At 50.1% G+C, this 26,106-nt stretch overlaps 12 protein-coding genes across 12 annotated transcripts in view; 5 read left to right on the top strand and 7 right to left on the bottom strand.

Moving 5' to 3' along the window:
- Positions 1-522, top strand: part of Z518_08617 (uncharacterized protein) — a gene marked incomplete at both ends in the record, with an annotated part of 4,237 nt that extends 3,715 nt beyond the window's left edge. Inside the window, one exon of the mRNA XM_013414357.1 lies at positions 103-522. Coding sequence (XP_013269811.1) covers positions 103-522 — 420 coding nt within the window. The remainder of the gene's footprint in view (positions 1-102) is intronic.
- A 1,392-nt stretch (positions 523-1,914) lies between these two features.
- On the bottom strand, positions 1,915-2,691 carry Z518_08616 (uncharacterized protein; the record flags this gene model as incomplete). Its single annotated transcript, XM_013414356.1, has 1 exon — positions 1,915-2,691. The coding sequence occupies one exon, from the start codon at positions 2,689-2,691 to the stop codon at positions 1,915-1,917; it is 777 nt and encodes a 258-aa protein (XP_013269810.1).
- A 1,577-nt stretch (positions 2,692-4,268) lies between these two features.
- Positions 4,269-7,304, top strand: Z518_08615 (glycine dehydrogenase; the record flags this gene model as incomplete). Its single annotated transcript, XM_013414355.1, has 1 exon — positions 4,269-7,304. The coding sequence occupies one exon, from the start codon at positions 4,269-4,271 to the stop codon at positions 7,302-7,304; it is 3,036 nt and encodes a 1,011-aa protein (XP_013269809.1).
- Positions 7,305-8,096: 792 nt separating this feature from the next.
- On the bottom strand, positions 8,097-8,494 carry Z518_08614 (uncharacterized protein; the record flags this gene model as incomplete). The annotated part of the gene is made up of 2 exons (XM_013414354.1): positions 8,097-8,312; positions 8,423-8,494. 2 exons carry the CDS (start codon positions 8,492-8,494, stop codon positions 8,097-8,099), a joined length of 288 nt encoding a protein of 95 aa, XP_013269808.1.
- Positions 8,495-9,496: 1,002 nt separating this feature from the next.
- Positions 9,497-10,318, bottom strand: Z518_08613 (uncharacterized protein; the record flags this gene model as incomplete). The annotated part of the gene is made up of 1 exon (XM_013414353.1): positions 9,497-10,318. One exon carries the CDS (start codon positions 10,316-10,318, stop codon positions 9,497-9,499), a length of 822 nt encoding a protein of 273 aa, XP_013269807.1.
- Positions 10,319-10,363: 45 nt separating this feature from the next.
- Z518_08612 (uncharacterized protein) lies at positions 10,364-10,582 on the bottom strand (the record flags this gene model as incomplete). Its single annotated transcript, XM_013414352.1, has 1 exon — positions 10,364-10,582. The coding sequence occupies one exon, from the start codon at positions 10,580-10,582 to the stop codon at positions 10,364-10,366; it is 219 nt and encodes a 72-aa protein (XP_013269806.1).
- Positions 10,583-11,907: 1,325 nt separating this feature from the next.
- On the bottom strand, positions 11,908-14,196 carry Z518_08611 (uncharacterized protein; the record flags this gene model as incomplete). Its single annotated transcript, XM_013414351.1, has 1 exon — positions 11,908-14,196. One exon carries the CDS (start codon positions 14,194-14,196, stop codon positions 11,908-11,910), a length of 2,289 nt encoding a protein of 762 aa, XP_013269805.1.
- Positions 14,197-14,966: 770 nt separating this feature from the next.
- Z518_08610 (uncharacterized protein) lies at positions 14,967-16,475 on the top strand (the record flags this gene model as incomplete). The annotated part of the gene is made up of 1 exon (XM_013414350.1): positions 14,967-16,475. One exon carries the CDS (start codon positions 14,967-14,969, stop codon positions 16,473-16,475), a length of 1,509 nt encoding a protein of 502 aa, XP_013269804.1.
- A 1,070-nt stretch (positions 16,476-17,545) lies between these two features.
- Z518_08609 (uncharacterized protein) lies at positions 17,546-19,554 on the top strand (the record flags this gene model as incomplete). The annotated part of the gene is made up of 2 exons (XM_013414349.1): positions 17,546-17,965; positions 18,016-19,554. The coding sequence occupies 2 exons, from the start codon at positions 17,546-17,548 to the stop codon at positions 19,552-19,554; spliced, it is 1,959 nt and encodes a 652-aa protein (XP_013269803.1).
- Positions 19,555-20,405: 851 nt separating this feature from the next.
- On the bottom strand, positions 20,406-21,908 carry Z518_08608 (uncharacterized protein; the record flags this gene model as incomplete). The annotated part of the gene is made up of 3 exons (XM_013414348.1): positions 20,406-21,080; positions 21,136-21,514; positions 21,604-21,908. 3 exons carry the CDS (start codon positions 21,906-21,908, stop codon positions 20,406-20,408), a joined length of 1,359 nt encoding a protein of 452 aa, XP_013269802.1.
- Positions 21,909-22,574: 666 nt separating this feature from the next.
- Z518_08607 (uncharacterized protein) lies at positions 22,575-24,261 on the top strand (the record flags this gene model as incomplete). Its single annotated transcript, XM_013414347.1, has 2 exons — positions 22,575-22,626; positions 22,679-24,261. 2 exons carry the CDS (start codon positions 22,575-22,577, stop codon positions 24,259-24,261), a joined length of 1,635 nt encoding a protein of 544 aa, XP_013269801.1.
- A 72-nt stretch (positions 24,262-24,333) lies between these two features.
- Z518_08606 (uncharacterized protein) lies at positions 24,334-25,402 on the bottom strand (the record flags this gene model as incomplete). The annotated part of the gene is made up of 3 exons (XM_013414346.1): positions 24,334-24,559; positions 24,615-24,842; positions 24,900-25,402. The coding sequence occupies 3 exons, from the start codon at positions 25,400-25,402 to the stop codon at positions 24,334-24,336; spliced, it is 957 nt and encodes a 318-aa protein (XP_013269800.1).
- Positions 25,403-26,106: the final 704 nt, after the last annotated feature.

Here is a 26,106-nt window from a genome sequence, read left to right as displayed (position 1 = left end):
GTGGCATTCTCGCCCGATGGCTCGCTGCTGGCCTCTGCTTCATGCGATCACACCGTCAGGCTGTGGAAGGTGAGCACGGGTCAAGCGGTGCAGACGCTCCAGGGTCACACGAACTTTGTGGAGGCGGTGGCATTCTCGCCCGATGGCTCACTGCTGGCCTCTGCTTCATGCGATCACACCGTCAGGCTGTGGAAGGTGGGCACAGATCAACAGGCGTGGAAATACGAGAAGCTACCAGGAATCACTACTATCAGTTTTTCCCTTGACAATACGGCTTTGCTCACAAATCGAGGAACGATATCTATTGATGATAAAACTCTTTGCTCGACTATCGAATCTTCGAACGAGACAGCCATCACGATAAAAAATGGTTGGCTTCGACAAGGTGACTATAATCTCCTTTGGCTCCCACTGGAGTATCGCCGCGATAGCTCGGCTTTCTACGGCAATACGATTGCCATTGGTTTGAATTCCGGCCAAGTCAAATTTATCCAGCTCGATAATCTAGAAGTATCTCGATAGAAGAGTTGGGTTCATGTAACGCGCAGAGAGCGTGGTAGAGAGGAATCACGTGCACACAAGAACAGGGTGAGGAATGGCAAGGACTGAAGCCTTGCCGTCTTGCTACTGGTGACTACCCAAGTTTATATACATAACGTGATCGTTGGCCCCAATATTCTATACATAGTCCCTGTCGGTGGCTGAGTGTTGCAGTTCAGACGGACTGGATGGTCCCCCTTCGGTGTTAGCCCCGTGCAGGTTACCCAATTCCATTGTGGGCAGCGATATCAGATCCTGCCTGCCTATTGAGTGAGTGTTGCAAAATATTCTGGTCTGTCATGAATGATTGGCTAGCATTTGTTCAATATTGCTGTTCAACAGAAGGCAAGCCTCCAGAGCCCAATGTGCATACACTCCTGCATCCGTTCTATCAACAAGATTGTTCATGGACTTGATTCGATATTATAACCCGTCTAGGTGGTTCCACAGACTGGATTCGATGGCGTTGATCTTTCATCAGATCCGATCCATGCTGCGTGGCCAACAGTCAATTAACTGACATAAAATCCTAGGAGACAAGATTTCCAGCTATCCACTGGATCCGATGAAATACCACAGCCCATCGGATTTAATCAGTGGATTATCTCGACGTCAAGGCTTGTCCGTTCACGCTCGGTTACGAATCATCTCGAATGTGACTAGTAGAGCTTCTCTAGGTGATCCACAGACTGGATCCGATGCGTGGATCATCTCGATATCGAGGATATCGATATCTATCGAGTAGGGTGCTCCTCCGCCACATGGGCCCTGGGGAGCACGTGATCCCGGAAAATGGTTAATCCGTTGGCGGTTGAGTGGTTCATACGATACGATACGATATTCATACACCCTGTACGGGCTAAGCCCATTGGGGACTAGGTAATTGCTACGCGCTACCTCCCGTTCTCCACCGGTTCGTCTTAGGCCCGGCTGTTAGATCCCTCGCCTTTACAAGACTGTTGCCCCATTCTACCCATTCCTGGGTGGGCCATGGATTGGATCCGATAGGGTCAGCCAATTAGAGCACGTGATTGGGTTTCGGATTATAGATTTTCCGGGCTCCGGCGGCATTCCAACCCCTCCTGGATGGGCCAAGGACTGGATCCGATAGAGTTGGCCAATTAGAGCACGTGATTGACTGTCGGATTATAGATTTTCCGAGTCCCGAGGGATCGCAATCACGTGAATCGTCTTACGGCCGCATGTGTGCGCCGCCAAGAGTTGCCAAGGCCAATGTGGCCGGCTCAATCACGTGATCTCTCGAGCGCAGCGAGGCCGGGGGTTTGGGGGCTTGCCCCCAAAAGACAAAAGCTACGCTTTCACCCCCCGCGGAATATCCTGTCCGCGGCCCCTAGTCATCATCTCGAGCCTCGGCTAGTGCTGTTTCGGGCCAGCTGCAAAGAACAACCATCTAAGGTAGCAACCAGGTCTGAAATCTGTACATTTATTGTGCCGATACCAAGCACTGAACACATATTTCAACCCATTAAAAACATGTGCACTCGCTAAGTTGATGGCATCCGGAAATGAGAGCTCGGGGCTTCCACCCAATTTAGCGTGCCTCGCCCACCTCCAGTACATTCGGAGCCATAGTTCAGACGTAGGTGGGATGTTGCTCTGGGTCCATCTCTCCAAAAGAGATTTTGGACGGATGAGGTGCTTAGCCTCCGTATTCACGAGATCATGACCAAAAGCCTTGCTTTCTCCAAGGAAGAGAACTCTGAAGGCACTAACAGCGAAATGCGCTGCTCTATCCTCGCTCAGATAGAATTCTGAAGTCTGAGAAGTCACTTCCTTGCGGGACTTCGGTGGGGTGAAGTCTACGAAAGAGGCGAGGGCTTCTTCCATTGTCTCTTTGGTTAAACGATCCTGCCACCGCTGCGGTAGCGGCTGGAAGTCGATAATTTGCCCAACAATCTTGCCAGTGCTGTGAAGGAGCGTGTTGTTTCCCGAGAAGGACACCTCCGACGTAGTAATTGCCCCATGAGTCTGTTCTGAAAGTTTCACAGGCTCAATATCAAGAAATACTCTCTCAGAGAAGCGTGGATTTCCAAAATCGGGAACCCACGAAGGGAATCGATGTTGGTCCGGGGCGCGATCGTTATGGTATAGCAAGATATTGAGATTTCCCATGGTTTTGATCAGTGTCATTGCAGTGGCAGCAAAGACCTCTTCTGTCGTAGCATTATAGTCAGCCACGAGGCTGTCCGTTCCAGAGTGTTGGCTGAGGCCAAGCAGGCTAAGGATTTTATCTTTCGGATCGAAATATTCAGTAGGCGCGAAGGCTGAGGGCAACTCCAACAGGTTTATGTTGCAATGACTAGCACACGAATTGAATGGTGCTGTATGCCCTGACAAGGATCTGTTCCGGATTAAGCGTTGTATACAGAATCTCTCGCTGATGAGGCGCGTCGCACTCGACAGAAATAATCCTCGTTCTTGCGAGAAAACGAGATGGTGTTTCCCTTGCATGTATCGAACGACAAATTCCAGAAAATAATTGAAATAAATTCGTGCTGCACTTGCCGCAATGTAAAAAGGAATGTGTATTCAAGATGCTCTCTTGTACTGTCCACCGCCTTTTCCAATATGTTCATGTGAACAGTCGCCCAACAGCTGCCCAGTCGTCGCTGTAGGATGCATTTACCCATCTGTTTGTTGCCCATGTGGAAGCATTTTCGATATTGGCTGAGGATTGTTGGGTTAAAGCTTTCCCAAAGCCATCCACAAATTCGAGGGCCCTGTTGCTGTCTCTAGTGGCCGGGTACAACCAGATGTCTACCTGGGAAGCTTTTGAAAAATTTGATTCATTAAACCCACTTGATGGGCTCGTTCAACTGGGCCACTAGTGTTGATGCATAAGGCGTCGTTCCAATACTTGAATTTGTACGTCGGATAGTTGGGTATTCATAAAGAAGCTCTTCAGGTTGGGTTTTGCGGGAACCACTTCACCGTTCAATGTGATTTCCAGCGACTCATTCAGCTCCACTTCTGCATTGCATTCGTAAGAAATGGCGATATACCTGTCCGGGTCATCGAATCTCGTTGTGGGCTACGTCCAGCGGCTGGAACAGATGTTCAGGTGTTACAATGGATTCTGGTTCATCCGAGTCCGCCGGTGGCGGCTTTCCGTGTGGTTGATGGGCCATTTTCTAGACAAGAAGTCTTGACAAGGAGATTCGATTAGCCTTATCGAAAATTCACATCGAAATACTCTAATCGTCCGGATGGATACCCGTGATTGGTGCCATTTAACCGGAGTAGAGTTTTTTGGGCCTGGCTTTCTCTTATCCTCACTGGCCCGGTAGCTACCCAACTAGCATGCTCCCTGCAAGCCTCGGTCCCTGAATTTATAGCTTGGCAGATATTTGTTGCGGTCACCAGTCCGCGTGCGATTTCAACGAACATCACTCCGACCAATTTTCGCAGATAGAGAGGATAACGCACGACATTGGGTTCACCGTTGAAATCAACCTCGACCCAATATCTTTCTCCTTCACGCTGTCTTCTCGCACCCTCTCCCCTCCCGTCTGACTTTTCTGCATCGGATCGCACACATGTCGCCGAAATAGTTAATCACGAGCCTCCCAATGATGGCCACTCCAGCTCTGTACTGGCCGCGTGCCACCTTTCCAGTCAAGCGATTGCTTCGGCCTCAGTCCATACGCATCGACCTTTCGAAAATATGCCGAAGATGTTTTTCTGCGCACTATCAGAGGCGGCAAAGTATGTCCGCTGAGGACCGGCCGTCCAAATCCCTCTTCTTCCTAGAAAGAGATGAGCTGTTCAGTCAAAGACACATTGGTCCTTCGCCAGAGGATGAGGCTCAAATGGTCAAGACCTTGGATCCACCGGTCAAAGATTTGAACGATTTCATCCACCAGTCTCTGCCTCGGGATATTCGGGCGAGTAAAGAATTGCAACTGCAGAATGTATATGGGAAAATAAACGCACAAGGTGCCCGCGAAGTCGCCATTGAACGGGAGCTTTGGGCCCTCCAAAACGAAAACAATGTTCATGCTTCGCTGATTGGCATGGGTTACTACGGGACCAATACTCCCTCAGTCATCCAGCGGAATGTCCTGGAAAGTCCTGCATGGTACACAAGCTACACCCCATATCAGGCAGAGATCAGTCAAGGCCGCTTGGAATCTCTGCTGAATTTTCAGACCCTTGTCACCGATCTCACCGGCCTTGCCATTGCCAATGCTTCCGTTCTTGACGAGGGAACCGCGGCTGCGGAAGCAATGACGTTATCGTTAAATGCACTACCTATGTCGCGGCAAAAGAAAGCAGGGAAAACATTTGTGGTGTCAGATCGTTGTCATCCTCAAACAATTGCTGTTCTTGATTCGAGAGCAACAGGTTTTGGTGTCAAGATCGTGGTGGGAGATATTCTGGGACATGACTGTCAGCTCGTCCGAGATCAAGGAGAGACCTTGATCGGCGTCCTGGCCCAATACCCCGATACTTACGGAGGGGTCTTTGATTTTCAAACCCTTTCAAATATTGTCCACGCGGCCGACGCTACATTTTGTGTAGCAACAGACTTACTCGCTCTCACTCTCCTTAAAGCCCCGGGCGAGTTTGGGGCCGATGTCGCTTTTGGCAATGCCCAACGTTTTGGTGTTCCTTTGGGATATGGCGGACCCCACGCCGCCTTCTTTGCCTGCAATGAAAAGCACAAACGAAAGATCCCTGGTCGTCTTGTCGGCGTGTCCAAGGATCGTCTCGGTAATCGAGCTCTTCGACTAGCCTTGCAGACTCGCGAACAGCATATCAGAAGAGAGAAGGCGACCAGCAATATCTGTACCGCTCAAGCGCTCCTTGCAAACATGAGTGCATTTTATGCCATATATCATGGACCTCATGGTTTGAAGAATATCGCCAAACGCATTTGGGCCATGGCCAAGTTTGCGCAAATCTTGATTGAACGAAATGGCTACAAGACAGCAACCCAGGGCGTTCGTGACGACGGTGCGGTGCTCTTTGATACCGTGACCGTCGAACTAGACAACCCTCAGCAAATGGAACGGATCCTGCAAATCGCCCGCCAAAATCACATAGGCCTCAGATCGGACGTTCCGGGCCGAGTGAGCTTTTCCATGGATGAGACCATTTCCGCTGGAATTTTGGAACAATTGGTTGAATGCTTTGGGGTCACGAAACAAGACTATCTGGATGCGTTGAGTGATCCTGAAATCCGATGCAAGGTGAACAATGCCGATATTCCCCTCGAGGTACGGCGACAATCAGCCTTCTTGACCCATCCCGTTTTCAATCAACATCATTCGGAGACCGAGTTACTCCGATACATCCATCATCTCCAATCCAAAGATCTTTCTCTGGTCCATTCAATGATACCGCTTGGGTCTTGCACGATGAAACTCAATGGCACTACGGAGATGCTACCCGTGTCGTTCGCGGGATTCTCCAAACTGCACCCTTTTACGGAAGTGGAAAATGCCAAAGGATACCGGACATTAGTCCAGCGACTGTCGAATGCTTTGACCTCCATCACCGGAATGGATGGTGTGAGTCTGCAACCCAATTCAGGTGCCCAAGGAGAATTTACGGGACTCAGAGTGATCAAAAAATACCTTGACAGTACGGATGAGGGAAAGGGAAGAAATATTTGCCTCATTCCGGTGTCGGCTCATGGTACGAACCCGGCATCTGCAGCCATGGCTGGAATGACAGTTGTTCCGTTAAAGTGTGATATCAAGACAGGCAATCTTGATATCAACGATCTGAAGGCAAAATGCCAAAAGTACCAGGATAAATTGGCTGCCATCATGGTCACATATCCCAGTACGTTTGGTGTCTTTGAACCCGGGATCAAAGCCGTGTGCAAGATGGTTCATGACCACGGAGGTCAAGTCTATATGGACGGTGCCAATATGAATGCCCAAATAGGATTGTGCAACCCTGGTGAAATCGGTGCCGACGTTTGTCACCTCAACCTCCACAAGACTTTCTGCATTCCTCATGGTGGAGGAGGTCCCGGTGTGGGACCCATTGCCGTCAAACAACATCTTGAGGCATTCCTGCCTGGTCATCCGCACGTCGATCCTCATTCTACGGGTAGTGACCGGTCCCAGACAGCCATATCTCCGGTCAGTTCGGCGCCTTGGGGAAGTGCATCCCTCCTGCCGATCAGTTATGCCTACATTCAACTCATGGGAAGCGCGGGATTAAAGCACGGGACCGAAATGGCTTTGTTGAATGCCAACTATATCATGTCCCGCCTCAAACCGCATTATCCCATCTTGTACACAAATGAACACGGTCGATGCGCCCATGAATTCATTCTCGACGCAAGAGGGTTCAAAGAAACGGCAGGCATTGAAGCCATTGACATGGCTAAACGACTCCAAGATTATGGATTCCATGCTCCTACAATGAGCTGGCCCGTCGCGAATACGCTGATGATTGAACCCACGGAGTCGGAGTCGAAGGAAGAACTCGATCGGTTCTGCGATGCTTTGATTGAAATCAGAAAAGAAATCCAAGATATTGAAGATGGCAAGGTCCCAAGGGAAGGAAATGTGTTGAAGATGTCGCCACATCCACAGGCCGACTTAATGAGAACCGATTGGGACCGTCCATATACCCGAGAACAAGCAGCGTATCCACTCCCTTGGCTTCGAGAGAAGAAGTTCTGGCCCACGGTGGCTCGTGTTGATGATGCTTATGGTGATACCAACCTTTTCTGTACTTGTACCCCGGTAGAAGGTGATGACGAAGGAACCAAAAGTGTTTGAATCAAGGATCGGAATGGGATTGATGTGGCGCGTGCCGGCTCTGTTTCCCTCAATATATGACAGAAAGACGTTATGATCGGAGTTCAACATCCGGGTCTTAGACAAATCATTGGAAGCGTTCACCAGCTCATGGACATTGAATGCAGCCGACGAAATTGGGAGTCCCGTCAATACACATGTTCAGCGCAAGCTCTGTTATTGCCGGAATCCTTCTCATCTTCCTTTTCGGGGTCTTTGTTTGTGTTGATGTTGGATCACGGCCGGTTCCATCGGAAATTCAACCAGCGGAGGACACGCTATATTGGTAGCCGCGGACAGAGTACTTCAACACATATTGGCTGGTGTTGGAATGGAAATTTTTGGAATTGCTCCATCCTAATTTCAACATGCACGGTCGTCCTGACGCCTATCAAGCAAGATACAGATGCAAATACCGATCCGTTGGTCTCACGAGCGAAGTCCCCCGAGAAACTTTCCTGGCCGATCTCAAGTCAGGGAGATTGTAACCCGACGAATCCATGTGAGGATATCGATCGAAATCGTGCAGATGAAAGGGATCCCTCCATTCTTTCCTTCGAGCTCCTGTTGACTTGTCACTTTCAAAGTTTGTCTGCGAAGAAATTCGTTCCCTCGCATCTCCCTATATCATCATCTTTTCCATCATCATTCCTCCTCCCCTTCCCCTATTCTGTTGGCGCCATCCTCTCTCTTTCTCTGCCTTTTTGACTGGACTTCATTACCTATTTGACCTCCACCTAAAGTGTTTCCTTTCTGTTCTTTGTAATATTCTTTTCAGAACCTTTTCGCCCCGTTCTTCCACTGGCCTGCATCCTCGACCCCCTGCGCAACTTTCCTCGTCCCATTTTCCACGCCCGTCGCCGCATCCGACAATCCATCACCCAATGGCCGTCCCGTACTCCCCGTCGCACCTGTGATGGTGTCGCCGATCCCGCGGCCAGCCGCACCCGTGACCCCGCCGATCGTGCGCGTGAGGCCGCCTACGGTATTCTACCACAAAACGTCAGTGGGATAAAGAGAGGTGTTGGGGGGAGGGAGACGGGGAGGGAAGAAGAACAACGTGGAAAAGAAGTGGGAGAAGGGGAGAAGGATGGACGTACGCCAACGGCAGACGTAACGAATTTAGCAGCGCCGGTCACGCCATCGTCAGAGGAGGAAGTGTTGATTGGCATTGTGAACAAGACTTAAATCGATGGAGAGGTATGGATATGATGACGCATAGAGGGAGGATGCAGTGTTATCAGGAATATATTGATGAAGTCCGGCTTGGAAGAGAAATTAGTCCTGAGCGAGAAAGCTAGACATCAGACAAACTAGCCAGTCCGGAGTATATATATACTAGACTGTCTATTCGAGAAGTATACCTTTATAGGATATACCGTTATGATAGCGCACGTTCGAGATGGAAATACGATGTCGAAAACCGGATTTCGGGTCGATATGACATCAATTCTGCAGTTGTCAGCTCGAATCTGGACGGATGAATACTCCCAGAATGCGCCCAATGAGAATCCGAATCCGATCCTTGGCTACATATTGTCAAATATGGTTCTCGCTCACAGAGTATGTATACCAGCCTGTATCTTCAGGATTGGAGGGTTTTGTTTGGGGGACACGGATCACCAACCCAAGCTGATGTTGGTACGGAACAGGAGAGAGGGTAGTGTAGGAAAACAGCAAAGAATTAAATCATATGTTACATACTGCAGGTGTAGATATCTTGTCTGAAAAGGGAAGTCGGCGAGGCTGAACTGGTATAGGCTGCAGCTATGCCGCAAACTCTCACCCAAGGACTCCGTATTCCAGTTACAGTATCTTGTTAGTTTTGTTTGCACCTGCTAGGAAACAAACTCATTTACAGAATAGGTAAATCAGTTATGTACAATCCAGTTGGTGACCCTGAATATTCTCTTGCTCGTGGCCATGCTCTGCCATATCTGTCCCCTACTTGATCTACTAGTATCATTCATGCCAGGAAAGGGTCCACAGCCCCTTGGGGATCGCCCAAAAAGATTAAGAATCCTGTCATTTCATGACAGAAACTTGGACCTCTTAGCTTATATACTTGTCAGAACCCGGTTCGTGACAAATCACCACTCACCAGCACCACCTGACCCTTGATTTCTGACCACAATACCTAGGTATCTAGTCTAGTCGGATCGAGTCGAGTTCGCTTACGTGAGGTGTAAAATTTTTAATGATCCAGCACATTGCCAAACCGCAACAATTCCGCTCTCTGCTCGAAGAGGCCCCTCGACGAACCGATCCATCACACCTTCCTGATAAATAAAGCGCTTGAGGATCTTCTGTGCTTCGCGCCACGTGCGGAGACCCAGCAGTTGTGAAATCCTAGCGAACCTTGTCGAGTGCCAACGCCGGTCGACAAGGAGTTCAGGTCTCTTTCCGGCATCGTCGGAGATTTGTCCCGCGCAGGCGCCGACGAGGAACAGGTACGGTAGTGGTTCATGGTGGGAGAGTGAAGTCCTTGGTTCGTTGGACGATGAAGACGATGTCAGAGTGCCGCGCTTCGACATGTATTGGACCAAAATCTCGACTTGGGATCGGAGATGCTGGATTGGTATGTACAGGAGCCATTTCTGAAGAGGGAGTGTGAAGCTGTATACAAACGACATGCCGTACGAAACAGCTAGGCAGATACAGGCTTGTAGCTGCCGTCGTACAGTGCGAGACATGCGTGTTTGTGGTGTGATCGTCTCCACAATGTCGCAGTAGAGCTGCATCGTCCAAGAACTCAAGGCTAATCGACGACGATGGAGCCAGCTGAAAATCTCGTCGGCCGCATCGTCACGCTTTCCTTGTAGTAATTTCCCCGCGAGGCTGCGAGCGGCCATAAACTCTCGATGCGACCACACATAAGTGGCTAGACGATTAGAAAGGACATCGTCTGGAAGAAGAAATGCTTCGTTCCCATCGCTGAAATGGGAAGTCCAGATCGGGTAATAATGCACCATATTCGGCAAAGCCGGGTTGGGCATGGAAAGATCCCGGATCCCACCGCGCGAAATCAAATCGTGGTCGAGTCAGGACTTAATACCACCCAGTTCGTTCACGAATCTAGACACGGCTTGTTCATGATGCGATATATTCGTCTCAAGGTCGTCCGAGTAGAATGCTTGATTGGCGATGTACCAAATACACATGATCACACTTTCGGAAGGCCGCATATCTTGCAGAATCTGTGCACGAAGCAACATCAGGCTTTTGTTCTGATGTTTCAACGCCATTGGAGCTCGGTGCATTGTCAGCTCACCAGACTTCGCGCATTGGCGTAAACGTAGGACAATAAAAAGCCACGAAGCACTTCCCAGGCTTCCTTTTGAAATGCAGGACAGGCTGCCCAGTCTGGCGCGGAGGAATAATCGATTCGGCCTCGTAGGCTGGATTGTGTCTGCATCGTTAATAGTTGAGATGTTGTGTGGGGGTCTTCCATCTCCTCGTCTGATTTAATCTGTTGATCTGAATGTTCGATAGGTTCGGGTGAATTGGAATCGCTCTGGGGTCTCCTGCTTGCTCCTGAGCCCAGTTGCCAGCAAATGGTTCGATTGGATACTTCGTCGCTATCCAACACTTTGAGAGAGTTGCCTGAAGTATGGCGTCTTCGGGATACATCCGGACTTGAACCCCCATCGTCATCAATTTGCCGAGCATTTCTCGATCTGGCATTCTTGACCCATCGATAATACTTATCGGTGACATGAGAGCGGAAGGGGTCATGTTGGATTGATGACCGCAACGGAAGTCGTATCTGAAGGACTCGTCGTACTTTTTGGTTGTGTATACCACTTGTCCTCCTAGCCTTATATCTTTAGTATTGCAAAACCTCCGCGCCAGAGTCGTCCGGGACCAGTAATTAAAGGTTCAAGGCATTGTCTTGCTTAGATATACTGTTGGAGCCCATGGTATAGCCTCGGGGGGAAAGGGAGGCCCCAAACCTGGTACCGTGACCGAGTATGTTCATTGGTTGGAAGCCGTGCAGAAGATTGCTCTTCCGCGCTGACCAAGTCCTGTCCGTGCAGCATCGGTGAGTGTCTTATTTAGGAGTGGCATTGGAAACGAATGTTACTGTCCTGAAAAGGGCTAAGGCAGGTTCTCTTTTGGTATAAGCGGTCACACCAGCTTCGAGGAAAAGCTTGTTAAAACCCTTTCCATTGGGACGCTACGGGCTACTCAGCCCCCCGTCATATGCTAGACATTTGGGAGATGGCACACCGAGATTGAACTGTGATCTGGCTGATTAGGAACATGTTCTCCTTAGCTTGCAGTTGAGGATTGGCAGTTATTGTTCTCTAAGTCTCCGTGTATGGTGACACAGTGTGTCTGACAAAGGCGATTCGGAAAACATGAAAGGGTAAAATGAGATCTGGACATGATATCCGCTGAGGCGTCAATACGGGCTGATACCAAGCAAATGAACCGTGAACCCTGCCGCACTTCCTCTTTTGTTAATTTTGCTGACCCATCGCTGAGTCATCTAGGGGAGAAAAAAAAAAAAAAAAAAAAAATAAAAGGAGTAACGTCGAAGTGTGTACCAAATGGGTTCGCGGTTCCCTTAACCATCTGGGCTTCAAGAAAGAACCTCACCGATCTTTGGAGCCCGATTCTTAAGCCACTCTCGGGCACGACTAACGTCGCCTCTCTCCTCCTCAAGGGCCTTGGCACACCATTCTAGTTCATATTCGCCTTCGCCAGTCATCATGGTCGCTAGGATTCTTCGCGTCTGACAGGCTTCATCAACGCAAAATCTCAGCTTGGAGGTCCCTCCGTGGGAAAGGTCGTCCATGATGGGTTTGATCATGACCAATCCATCCTTGGCAGAGACGACTCGGTCCTGACCGGTGACATTTTTATGTCCAGTCTTACATAAGTCAGGGTTGCGACACCATAATTTGCCACAGCCGCCCATGAGCTGCTGCAGAAGCCTTCTCTCGATTCTCCTTCTCAACATTCTCCCTTCAGGATCGTAACTGGCAACGTATAGCGGGCCAAAACACTCGTTGCAGAGACCTAATTGTTCTTTCTGCACTCTCATCTCGTCATCAGATCTGATTATTCTGCCACAAATGCCGTTTGCGCACAGCTTCGGCCTCGGTCTGGCAAATCGCTCTCGATCGTGAAGTCGCAAGTGAGTCTTCATGTCCCGCAGTCTGACTATCTTGCTACACAGATGGCACTCTGTTGTCCGTGCACCATCCGTAAGCTCGTGTGGTGTGAGTCCCGACATCAAAACTTCAGGATCCGTAAACGGTGGATCTTCGGGTCCTCGTTGCGGCACCACCAAATGACAGAACTGGCAAAGAATCTCTTTCCCGGGGCATGTCGTTGTCCGATGGTGTGCCAGAATGGGCAGGTCAAAAGCTTGGAAATCGCAATTCGGGCACTGAAAGGGGGTGGCGGGGTGAAAGATTGCATCATGTTTCTGATGGGATACAGGATCATTTCCGTGTTCCTCATCATGAGGGCAATGCCAGTGGTTCTTGTACGACTCGGAATTCTTGAGAAACACGTCGGAACATGTCGGACAGCGGACGTTATTTCGATAGCAAAAGGCTTCATGCAAGGGGAGTGTTCTCTTAGGGACCACCTGATGACAATTCTTGCATATTACCTCGTCTGGAGACGGTTGTGAGGGTACGTCGTTCGTGGTAGTGGACTCCGAGACGGCTGTTGTCACTTGGAGGGTGTATGGAATCGGGCGGTCACCATCATGGACGTCGTTGTTCGGATCTTTCCAAGCATGTACCGTCAGATGCAAGGATTCGGCATCTTCCAGGTCCGAATTGGTGTGAGAAAGCTTGATTCGCTTCGTGGGTCGGCCACTCATATCACCAAAGACAAATTCGTCTTCCCGAGGTGTCGACCGTTGTCGTGAAGAGGATGGACTGATCAGAAGATCAAGGCAGGCGGTGTCCTCGGAGGCTTGTAGGATGACTTCCAGATCGTCTTGGTGATCCCAATCTTTCAATTCGTAGTCCACATAATGACCTGGTACGGCTTTGCCTTGCTGTTCTTGCTCCAGATTCAACGGTCCACCAAGGGAGCTCCCCTCTGGTGACTCTTGTTCGCGTCTGTTCTTTGCCAGTCTCTTCTTCAAAGTTTCACGTGCCTGATCTTCATCCAATGGCTCGATGTCCACCTCGAGATCGGTATCAACAATGCATATGCCATCGCCTTCAGGTTCCAATTTGTCCACCCGGAACCGAAACTGCTCATGATGGGCGCCTGGGACGACCAGTAATTCTCCACTGGTCAAAGTGGTAAAATTGTCTCGCAGATAACGTTCGAGCAGCGACTTCCAATCCTCAGGGTCGTACCCTGCTTCCAGAGGCCTTAATTTGACGTATGTTCCTTTGGGGAGTTGTTTGGCATGAATCATGAGGATCTCAGATGTCGGAGTGTCCGTGCCATTGGTCATGATCACGTCGCCACCAGGCGTGCTTTCTCTCGTCGTAGATGAAGGTGTCGCTCCATTGTGAAGACCTAGAGCCTCTCGGAGGCCGGCGCTCAATCCGGTCGTCCCCTCATCTGCAGAAAATTCCCGGATTCCGGCGTACACAGCTCTTTCATTGCGAGGATTCACAATACGAAAGGTGAGGGGATGCGGTAACTGCTGCTGCCGATCGGTCAAGGCCTCGCGGGCACGGCGCTCCGCGGCGAAGGAATAAGGATTGAAAGGGTCGAAGGAAGAGGTAAGGTTCCTCGAGGCGTTGTTCTGAACAGGAACCACCGGAGCGGCGGCGAGGAGGGCTTCGAGGGCCGATTGTGGCAAGGTGATTTTGTCTCCCACGAGTCTTCGATTTGGGGGTGCGACTCGAAGTTGAGCCGACCATTTCAGGGTATCCGCTGGTGATGCCATGATTGTCGAGGGTTATGAGGGGATGAAGACGTTGTAGAGGAAGGTCGGGCACAAGGAGGAGCCATGATGAATTTCATCTTTAGGCACAAAGAGTGACGCGCAGTTTTCGAGAAGCGTCGACGGGTGTTTACAAATTACTCGTCGGATGTTTAACCTTTGGCCCCAGAGGCCATCTGACGCTGTTTTTAGCCGTCTCTATCGCTAGACCTTTTGGAATATCTGAGCCACGGCTGCATGGAGAGATATATACTACTGACGGCAGAAAGAATGGAGTGTCCCGTCATTCAAAACCGCCACCACCTCCCTTCGCTCTCACAGCAGCGGCCGGAGGCTATAAACTCTTGATGGATCCATTGACCGTTGTAGCCGTCGAGGGGACTTGCGCAGGATTCTCACGGCCTTTGATATCATGACCTTTTTGACATGTTGGATGATAATTGTCCCTGGCGGCAAAAAGAAAATTGATGATTACGTAAGATAGCGGACTGGGTTCGGCCACGTGCAGTGCTTCTGATTGGCTGGTTTCTGATATCCTGCGGCTTCGGACGGATGTTCAACGTCCAACTTCCTCAGTAGGTGGCTTTCGTGACCATTTTCAGGTGTTCGGTTGTCCTCGTCAAATGGACCCATCGCTTTTTCCTTTCTCGTTGCTACAAGTTCCTGGGCTATAAGACCCCACCCCACCACCAATCCCCCAGGGGTTCCTGCGGACCAATACTCAATACTTCACTCGGCTTCCCGAACATGAAGATCTAGAGATCGTTCTGAAAATGGTCGACACCGGCCCCAGAAAGGGATCTCTCAATTTCCTCAACCCTTTCCAGTCGAACCCCAACAGTCGATCTAGTTCAAGGGCACCCTCTCTATCTGATCTTTCCGTTCAAGATGTCAGCCCAGATCCAAAATCTCCCCCTAGAACTCGGCTCAGGAAGATCTCTACTCCGAACAGCTCCACATCGAGTCTGAAGAAGCGCGGCCTAGAGCAGTCTCGATCACGCAACTCCTCGTTTCCAGCAATAGATGTTGCGGACGAATGGGACAGAGACGCGCAGACCGGTGAGCGAAAGGACTATACTGACTTGCTTCACGGTCTAGTTCATCGGGAATCTGCTGAATCACTTGCGGAAAGGGCTCAACGAGTGTGGGATGGAATCCCTCCTAAGCCAGCCTCGGAACTCTTGTCAAGATTTCCACAACACCTTTGGAATCGAATTATAGAAAACCTCGGACCGGCAGATACAGCAAGTCTAGCTCTCTCGTGCAAATCTTTTCGAGATTTGGTGGGAACGGATGTCTGGACCAACCTCAACGCGGATGAAAATCACGATATCAAAACCGACTTTCTTGGGCGACTGGATGGTGACCTTCCAAATCACCTCCTCTGCTTCCCTTGCGCAATCTACCATGTTAGGACTCAAAAGGGGAAAGAAGATTTGCGACCGACCAACATCTCGAATCCCATTTTTAATTGCCCCAACGCCTTTAACGTTGTGAAGAAAGTTTCGCGAACGAGGCTCACAGTCGGTCGGTCACTACCGTTTCCCTTTGTCCAACTTATTCTCAGAGCGCATAAACATACTCCCGAACACGGCATTCCCCTTGATTCCGTGTCCCGTCGATGGAAGGACCGAGACGGAGAATGGTCTCATCAGACTCGCTATGCTGTTGTCAATGGGCATCTTCTGGTCCGGGTAACCAGCTCAGCCTTTGCAGCACCTGCTCTTCCTCCTGCGGGATTGCGCAAGCTTCTTTATTCGCACAACGATAATTTCAATCCCTTCTTCTCGGTTTGCTCACACTGGAGAGATGGTGAGCTCATGCAGTCGGTCAAATGCGCCCTCAGTCATATTCCAAAGCCACCAGAGGGAAGTGGGAGAGCAGGCACTGCCGCAAATGTGAAATACCGGATGAACCGACCTAGCCCTCTCATCACACTTTGTTCAGCATGTCGACCAATGCGACGGTGTCCAGAATGCGCTTCGGAGTATCTCATTGAGTTGAGGGTGCAGGAAGACAAAAATGATCCTTCAATGCTGTTTAAGCATGCGATCGTGATCACCCGATGGAGTGACCTCGGAGATGGCTCCTCTCCCCGAAGTCCCGAATGGGCCGCCTGCAACGGGGAAGCAGAATACGACTCATTCGCTGCTCTAGGGAGACGTGCCATCTCTGGAATTTTTGAATCACAATTCACTATTGACCAGATACCCGGCCAGCGAATCATCTCCATGAATCCTAGCAAGGAAAAGAAAGGCGAAGCAGGACACAATTGGTATTGATTGGGAGACGCCAAACTCGTCCCAACATATTGATCAGGAGAGCCCGAATGGGGGACCGTCGCTAGAACCATAGGAGACAGGATTCTTAGCTCCTCGGTCGCCCAGAATCTACAGTAAGCGGAAAGCTTGTGTGGATGGTATGGGCGGCCAAAACAACCGGGTGCGACTTATCGTATGGGACCTCTTCCTTCATTAAGCCGTCATTATTCAAGGCTAAGGTGCTTTATCATCATGATTCAGGAAAGCTCGTTGGTGGTGGATCCAGATGAACAGTGGTGATCGATGTCGATTGATCGAAAATGCTGGAAACAGCTCCTCCGGCACGCACCCCGGAAGTCCGGAATCATGAGAACATAAATTCAAAAAAACTCGATTGATTTATGCTTTGTGCCAAGCGAGTCCCTACCACACCAGCGTATGGCTTTCCCGAATGAAGAAAAGCCGTCAATCGATTTCCACAAACGGTACCCAGGCACACGACACCCATATACGAAGCCCTCACTTCATTGGCAATAGAAATGGATGCGAAAGAATCCCCACAAGAAAATCGTTCCCATTTCAATCGCTATTTGCTGGATCCACTCAACCACGCACTGTGCGATAACAAGATTGAGCGCCACGCGTAAAGTGGCCCCTGCCTGGCCCCCCTTCTTGCGATAGGCCTACACCCACCCTGGGACCACACCAGACCGGCGATATGATCCTGGTTTTTCTGTCGATGGCATGACGTATTTCTCCGCATTACGGAGCTGGCAAGCTTTCCCAAGATACCGCAATACCGCCTCGCTGGTGGGTTTATTTGTACTCTTGCGAGATATGAAGCGGAGCACAGCCTCCTCCTACGCACCGCAATCTATCTTGGGATCCTTATGGAGAAAGACAGCCCCTTGCGAAATCGCTGGTGCAAAAATTCGTCATTCGAAATCCTACAGCATGATAATATGATCACCATGCTCTGAGAACCGTCTACTCAGACTTTTCCTCCCCCAAAAAGGAAAAAGAAAAGGAAATCTCATCCCCCGTACTGTATAAGCATGAGACAGCTGATTACAGCTTCCACCGCTTAGAATATGTGGAAGACACACGTTTTCGTTCAAGAGCTCGTTCTTGCCTCCCTTCTCCTCTTCATCGCGAGTGTTTGGGCTTCTCCGGCGAAGAGCGGAACACTAACTTCGCGATTGTACAACTGGGGGTTCTTCGGGCCCTATCCACAGCAACACTACAAATCATTTCAGAAGAGTGCACCACTATTAAATTTCGCGCAATGGGATAGGCGATGCGACAATGGCTACACCTTCATAGGACCTCGGGGACACATGGTCTCAAAGCCGGGGCCGGTCATTATGGACTCAAATGGCGAGCTGGTATGGATAGAAGATAAATACGGACAAGCGATGGACTTCAAGGTTCAGCGGTACAAAGGTCGGGATTACTTGACTTTTTGGACTGGGACGGATAGTGGCACCTTTGGGACGGGGACCTATCTAATGGTGCATATGCCATCATTCGGCGCGTTGAGAAGGGCTGACAATTCTTTTAGCTGGATTCATCTTACGAATTATACAAATCAGTCTCTGCGGCGAATGGACTGAGTGGAGATTTACACGAATTCAAAATCACCGACAATGGCACGGCATTGATGACAGTTTATGATCCGGCACCAGCAGATCTTTCGTCCCTCGGGATCACTTCTCCAGGCTGGATCTACGACAGCATCTTCCAGGAAGTCGATATTGAGACCGGAGAACTCCTCTTCGAGTGGCGCGCATCTGACCATTATCAAGTGGAGGAATCCTTCCATTCTATCGCGGCTGAGGAACGGCGACCGAATTCATTAGGCAAGAAACAAACCTCGATCGGTAGGGGCCCAAACTCAGCCTGGGATTTCTTCCACATCAACAGCGTCGACAAGGACATGCATGGAAATTATATCATCTCCTCAAGATACATGCACACAGTCACCTGCATCAGTCCTGTGGGTGAAACCCTCTGGATTTTGGGGGGAAAGAGGAACCAATTCACCGATCTGTCAATGGGGGCAGCGACAAATTTCTCGTTTCAGCACCACGCAACCATGCACGAAAACAATACAATTACGATCTTTGACAATGGCAAATACGATGCGGATTCCCAAAATGCAGAATACAGCCGTGGCCTCGTGATTTCACTGGACCTGGAACATATGACTGCCGAACTGGTTCAGGATTTCGTGCACCCTGACCGCCTCCTCGTTGGCAGCCAAGGGTCTATCCAATTACTCCCTGATTCTGGCCACACTCTCCTCGGCTGGGGTTACATGCCTGCATACACTGAATTCGACTCTGACGGAACAGTCCTCTGCGACGTACACATTGCACCATCGATCGTCTTTGGCCTCGGCTGGGTCAAATCCTACCGGGCATTTCGAACCTCTACGTGGGTTGGAAAACCTTCGTCACCACCCGACGTGTACCTTCGTCCCCGGGACGGGGTGCTGTACGTGAGCTGGAACGGTGCGACCGAAATTGATCGTTGGCTTCTCCAGGGCTGGGACGAGGCCATGCGCACCGAGGGCGATGGAGAAGGACTGTACGTCGACTTGTCTTCACTGAAGAAAGACTACTTTGAATCCTCGTTTGAAATCGCGTCTGATATGCCAACGTACTTGCGTGTCGCGGCATTGGATCGCAACGGCAACGTCCTCGGATACAGCGAATTCCTCGATCGCAGAGTAGGCAACGCGCAGTCTGAAATACCACAGTTCATTGTACTCGTCGCGGTCCTAGGACTTCTTAGCTACCTCCTCTGGTGTATACGAAATGACATTCCTGGCCGAGAAAAACTGAAGCAGATCCTAGAAAATTGGCAACATCGCCGTCGACGTAATTCAAAGGCTAGAGAACTCCTTCTGCCAAAGGAAGAACCGATGCATGTGCGACCGGATTGGGACGAAGACAACGAATTCGACATAGATGTCAACGGAGACCCGGACGCTGAAAGAAACATGCCGTTGGCACGGGTATACCGCGATGCAGACATCGACGTATCAAAGAACGACGAATTGGGGTCGCTATCCCGGTCCACACAGCCAGACAGGTAAACTTCATACGTTGCATGTCGCCGCTGCAGAGCTAGGACTCCGTAGATAGTCCGCACCTTGATCAATTCACGAAATGAAAACGCTTTCTTCTGCTTGTTTGACAAATCTAAATTTTAATCTCGGTTTAGCGAAATTTGCCGCTTCTCTTACCCGATGATGAATCGAGGTCGGAATGTCTGAGGTTGCCTCGTCACATTCGGATACCATTTCCATCCCTCTTACAACTTCAATCTTCCTCCCAGCCAATAATTTTGGGATACTTCTGCCAAAATCCCCCTGGTGGTGGCAAGCTAGCTCTAGCTGCATCGAGTTTTCCACAGCGGGTCCGTCTTTGAGGTGGACGGCGAAGGGTAAGGCAAGGCTAGGCGAGGCTGCGCAAAAATTTATGATAGGCCGCCAATGACGGTATTCACATCCTCAGTGATTTCTGGCGATGAGAAAACAAGATCGAGAAGAAGAAAAAGCAAAGAGATTGTGCCATGTTCTTTTTGTTCTCGTTTGAAGAATTTTCCCACATGGCTTTTCTTCCGCCACTTTTTTTTTTTTTTTTTTTTTTTTTTCTTTTTTGCGGGGGGAACGAATAGTTCTCCGCCTCGTCGGACAGTGGCAAATTAATAGTCAGCATTCATCGTCCATATGCGCAGTATCGTGACCAATTCATGAATGAGAGCGGAGGCAGGGAGTGCATCGTTATCATTGATGATGTACTTGTGGAGGGAGATAGCCGATGAGGCCAGAAACAGGGTGACCACGATGGCCGCAGTGGCAATGTCGAATCGACACACGTCCACTACCAAATGACAACCACTACCGGATGGATGCAACAATGAAAGTTCCCACACTGAATCAATTTACCATTCCAACGCCGAACCACCCAGACTCGTCCTGTCACATCCGAGCATCCTCTCACAGAGACCGAGGCTTGTCGTCTCGCTGCCGTCTCCATTGGCATTCTTCACGTCAATCCATCCAATTCGTTGATTGTGCGGTTTGGCGGCCCCAATCTCCTTTCCTTCTGTCTCCTCCTTGGAGACCTGCTCCTTCAAAACTGTGAGAACCATGTCTTGAAACGCTCGGACTCCTTCCTCGTGAAACGGATGTAACGGGCCGGATTCGAAGACACCCCGTTCGAGGTTTCTTTGAACCTGTTCACAAAGCTCGAAATCCTCATCTACGACCTTTTTGTAGAACCGGATCATGCGCTCATGCGCGTCAGGGGTGGCCTGGGGTGTGTTGAGTTTGTACACGTCGTATTCTTGCCTCGTCGTGGTTGCGGAGGTGGGAATGCTGCGCATCAAGTGCATGAAGCCCGTGCCTGGGTTCGGGGAGAAGTGGCCAACGGGGAAGACGTGGGTGGCGGAACGACCGGCGAAGCGGGTCGTGTCGAAGGCAGATCTGGCCGGGATGGAGATCTTGGGCTCGCTGAAGTGAGAGATGTAGGTGTGTGGCGTGGCGGGCGAGACGTAGTATGTGTCGAGAGCGGTGGTTTTGGCAACGTCAGGATGGGCGGTGAGGCAATGGTAGCACTGGAACCCCATGTTTAGTATCTTCAAGGTTTAGCAAGAAAATGTGTCTTCTCACCTCGTTGTAATTGTCCTGCATGAGTTTCCAATTGAATTTCCCATCCTTGATCCACGTGAAGTCGTATTCGACTGCGTCCCAGTCCACCCCCGAGTTTTCCAGCACCTCTTGACGATCTAGTTGTCCATATTGCTCATCCCACGTGACCTCCGGCTTAGAGCTTGCATCCAAATTGACGTAGACGAATCCGTTCCTGTCGACGTGGACGTGAATTGGAAATAGCCGGATTTTCGACCCGTCGAAGGAAGGGGCTGAATCAGAGGTGAATCGAGGAGCCTTGGTCAATTTTCCATTCAAGTCATACGACCACCCGTGATATTTGCAGGAGAATATTCTGGCGGTACCACTCGTGTCTTGAACGACGGGGAATGCACGATGTCTGCCATAGGCATAGTGTCAAGAATTGAGATAGCCGACTGACACTAGGTCTTTTGATCGTGTTCAGTTGAGAAGAAGGGGTCTTCTTACCTGCATATATTGTGAAACCCAACAATAGCTTCTTCCTTGTTCTTCACGACCACGAAATTGAAACCGGCCATTTCGTACTGCGAAAAGTCACCGACATGACGGTATCGTGCCTTGTGTGAGACGAGGAACCAGCGCTTGGAAAAGATGGCTCGTCGTTCAAGCTGGTAGATTGCTGGGTAGTGATAGAATCCATCGGGTATAGAGGAATGAAGCTCAGTCGAGATATTCTTCTTAGATAGTCCTTCAAGATGTAATCTGTGCACTCCATTCGAAGGGGTCACTCCGTTGGTGAAGGGAGCTGGCATTTTGTAGGTGGTAGGTAGCCTTGTTGCCTTGGTAGAGTTCCGTCTTCCACCATCCTCTACGAGACTTACCGTCAACTCGATCTTTTTTTTTTTTTTTTTTAATTATTATATGCTTATCACCAAGTCTCTGTCACACGTGAATTGTCGTCGTCGATCTCGGTGGCCTCTTTGTTTACCAATCCTGACGCCGCGATTAAATTGCTGAGAAGTTCTCCATCCACCTTCCTAATCAGGCATGGGGATCCGATGGACATCTCGTTACTTGTATCAAGCCACAATCTTTGAATCTCAGGGGACGGAGATCATAAATGAGTTGGCCGCTTGTCGGAGCTGTTTTGACATCATCGCCACCGCACTGATAGAAATACTTCATTGCTTGAAGAATGCCTTCGAAGAAACAATTTTCAACGTCGGATGTAGTTGCAACAAGCACCAAAAGAAACTTCACGGCATGGTCATAAAGAGGGAAACAAGCCGTGGCGGTGGATTCCGCGCCAAGTTGATTCTCATCCTGTGGGGGGCCATTCTGTTCAAAGTCGTCTTTGTTTCTGGCGAGTCGATGAGGATTTCCTGTAAGTCCTCGTCCACATCCGTTGTTTTGTCAGAATTTTTAAGATTATGATGGATATTGTGTGATGTGATCTGTGCCTGTACTGAGAAAGAAAAATGAGTCTTCGCTTATCGTCTCTCGACCCCAACCAGCCCCGGGCTGCAAAAGGTAATAATCTGGAGAAATTGAAGATAGGACACTTGCTGAGATCCCCAAACAGACTGCCGAACCTGCAACCGCCGAAGAATCAAGTGTGATCGGAGCCTTCCCACATGCAAGAAGTGCGCCCTCAAAGAACTAAAATGTCCTGGTTACGGTCTACGCATTCAATGGGGTCAAGGAGTAGCCAGTAGGGGCAAACTCACGGGGAGAGCCTTGCCCGTTCTCGAGCCTGCCCCGTCTCCCATCCCCAATTCTACTGGTCCAAATCAAGAGAGAGCGAGCCCCAGAAGTCTCACTCCTGCAGAGTCGTCGGACTCACGCGAGCAGGGTTTCGATTCCGTGCAGCGAGCAGAACCCGACCGTCCCACGACGGTCCCTCATACGCTCCGGAATGCGTTTCATCCAGTCTATGACGAAAGCGCCTTCCGAAATCCGTTTGCCCTAAACCTTGATCTGTCGGCATATCATCTTCCAGAGTACTTGCACGGAAAATCGGTTCAGAAGCTCATCCACTACTTTGACAATGTGGTTGCACGGATTATGCCTTGGGTTGACGGACCGGAAAATGCCTGGCGAACATTGATGCTGCCCCTCGCCATGGAATCGCCCTCACTCCTCCTCGCCATCTTGGCCCTGTCGGCGGAACATTATTCGTCAAAGATGGGATCGACCTGGTCGACCGACGATGGTCTTTGCTCCAGCCACTACCGGGACAAAAGCTTGTTGTTACTGGCCCAAAATTTGCGGACCGAGATAACGGAGGATGCGTCGGTGGCCCGTCGGGGTGCGGCCAGCGCCATGTTGGCCACGATTCTGATTCTTTGCAATCTGGAAATGATTCGATGCGATTCAATTATTTGGCGTGTCCACTGGAAAGCGGCCAGAACCATTACAAGACGATGGACCTCTCATCATCACTCTTCCCACGTCCTCGACGATACGTGTCGATTTCTCGTCAAGGAAGCATTCGTCTATGACGTTTTTGGGTCGTCGACGACGTTCGACAGCGACGGCGAGATACTCTGCTCGGCCTTAAGTGATAAAGATGCCCATGTCTTCACGGACTGGTTGCAACTGGTTCAGGAAGTGACTCGTGCTGAACGTTCTCGGCATGACAACCTGTCGGCCGACGAGTACTCCCAGAGTCTGGCCGATATGCGAGTCTTGCAAGATCGGTTTGATTATGCTCGAAATCGCTCGTTGCATTTCAGCCGGACCATGGACTTCGGATCCAAGGAGCTGTACAGTGACTTCACGGTTCTAATTGACATTTTTCACTATGCCGGACTGGTATATGGTTACCAGGCCCTTGTCGACCCACAAGAATGTGCCGCGGCAAAGCCAGCCTGCGTCAGTGCCGTCATCAGCAGCATCGGCCAGGTCGAAAACAGTAACGCATTCCAGCACGACTTTGTCTGGCCCTTGTTCATCGTCGGCACCGAGAGCAGACATAACAGGGAGACACAAGCATTTGCAGAGACCAAATTACTGCAAGCCATGAGCTCGACCGGGTTTTCCAACTGTTACCCAGCTCTAGAGTTTCTGCGACGTTTCTGGGCCACCGATCCCACCCATGTAGCCGATTGGATGCAATTTGCTCGTCAAGAATCAAGGCAAGGCTTGAATTTCTTGGTCATATGAAAATCTCGTCAATAATAATGCAACAGCGGATGTGTGAGCAAGAAGAGCAGGCCTGAAGAAGGGTCTCTCCAACTACATGTCAACGGTCTCTTCGTCTTCCACGCCAAACAACACCCGCATCGGATCTTGGTACTCCATAAATCCCAGAGCAGGACGACTGATACCATATCCCAACAGTCGCTGTGCTTGTGGAGGCAATCGTCGAGCTTTTTCCGGGGGTACCATCAGAATTTGATTTTCTGCTGGCCGATAATATGGCTTGCACAAGAAAATTCCCACCGTTTCACGGGCTTGATCTCTGTCTTATGGTCAGCATGACCAAGCCCAAAAGTTCAGAGGAGCCTGTGACCCACGTTGTGATATTAGCACCTCCTGCGTGATAGAGGTTGCCCACAAAAATCAGAGCATCACCAGGCTCCAATTCTGCCGGGACAGCTTCGTGATCATAGGGACATCGGTCGGGTCCCCAGAGATGAGACCCAGGAATGGCGATGGTGGCTCCATTTTCTTTCGTCGTTTTAGTCAAGGCCGTCACACAGCCCAACATCATCGGCATATCACAGTTGCGAGTGTGATAGTCTCTGTCGTTCAGTCAGCACCGGTCTCGAAGGTGATTGATTATCAAGGCCCATCCTCACCCATCATCCCGATGCAGTGCTTGTTGTCTTCCCCCCGGATTGACTCGAAATCCCACCGTCGAGGATATAATGGGTTTGCTGTACACCGTTTCTTGTTTTTGCCCGTTCCAATAGGTGTATGTGGAAGAAACCATCTTGTTGGCCACATTGATGTAAGTGGGATTCATGGCGAGCTCAACACAACCGTCCGAACGGGCTAGGAGACCGGTGGCTCTTTGCGTCGTGTGTGGAAAGAATCCTGAAGGGTCGACTTTGTCCGTGTCGAAATATGGTTTGAGCTCGCCCTTGATTTGGCTAGCCAGATCCTTGGTAATTAAGTTTCCAACAATGACACCACCGTCGCGCTCAAGCACCGACACCAACAGATCAGTCGTGGTTGCCGGGTCGTTGGCATCATATCGTGCTATCGAGGGCTTTGTGTCATTGGTGGTAGGAGGCTGTTGGGGGACCTTGGTTGAGACCACGGGAGTCTCAGCAGTGTGCTCGACAGCAATCGGAGCCATGGAGATGGTTTGGAGTTGCCTGGATGTGAATATTCTTCTCGCAGTCTTGATCTGAAGAGAGAAAGGACGTTTTCTGGATCTGAATGAATCTTTCGATGTTATTCGAAGTGAAGGTTGGATCGCAATGCCAGATACGGATCGCATCGATATTGAAATAGAATCTTTGCTTTAAGGGGGAGGCGTACAGATTGACATTATACACCAAAAAAAATGGTCTGATGAGATTAAGAGTTCTCAAATCTCCTGCCTAGGTCGGAAAGAAGAATGAACGATGGAGAGACAAAGTCCTTATCGAGCCATTCGAATCAGACCCCGTATTGTAAAACGGTCTCTAGGGGTCCCTCGTGTGACTGTGGGTGACCCATCTTGTCTCTATTGTCAGCAGATAGAATAGATCAAAGTCTCCTAAGAGAGCAGGTGAGTGGAGAAGGAGAGCCCACGACTCCACAAGTCCTACCCCAGAAGATCGGGTTCATCCTCGCGTAGAAGGATTCGGGAAGACAATACCTTGTTGGGCTGGTGGATGGAGAGATTCATCAATACTCTCTTGTCACATATTCAATGACTTGGTCAGCTTGCAAGCTTTTTGCTTTACACGAAGAACGGATAACGGCACAACCAGGAACATGACAATCTAATACCATGCTGTGAAATGCTTTGTGTCCCCTTGAACATTTGTACTTCTCCATCCACCAGCCTGATCG

This window comes from Rhinocladiella mackenziei (assembly GCF_000835555.1).
Source record: "Rhinocladiella mackenziei CBS 650.93 unplaced genomic scaffold supercont1.6, whole genome shotgun sequence".
Lineage (NCBI taxonomy): Eukaryota > Fungi > Ascomycota > Eurotiomycetes > Chaetothyriales > Herpotrichiellaceae > Rhinocladiella > Rhinocladiella mackenziei.
This window is presented reverse-complemented; position numbering and strand designations above follow the sequence as displayed.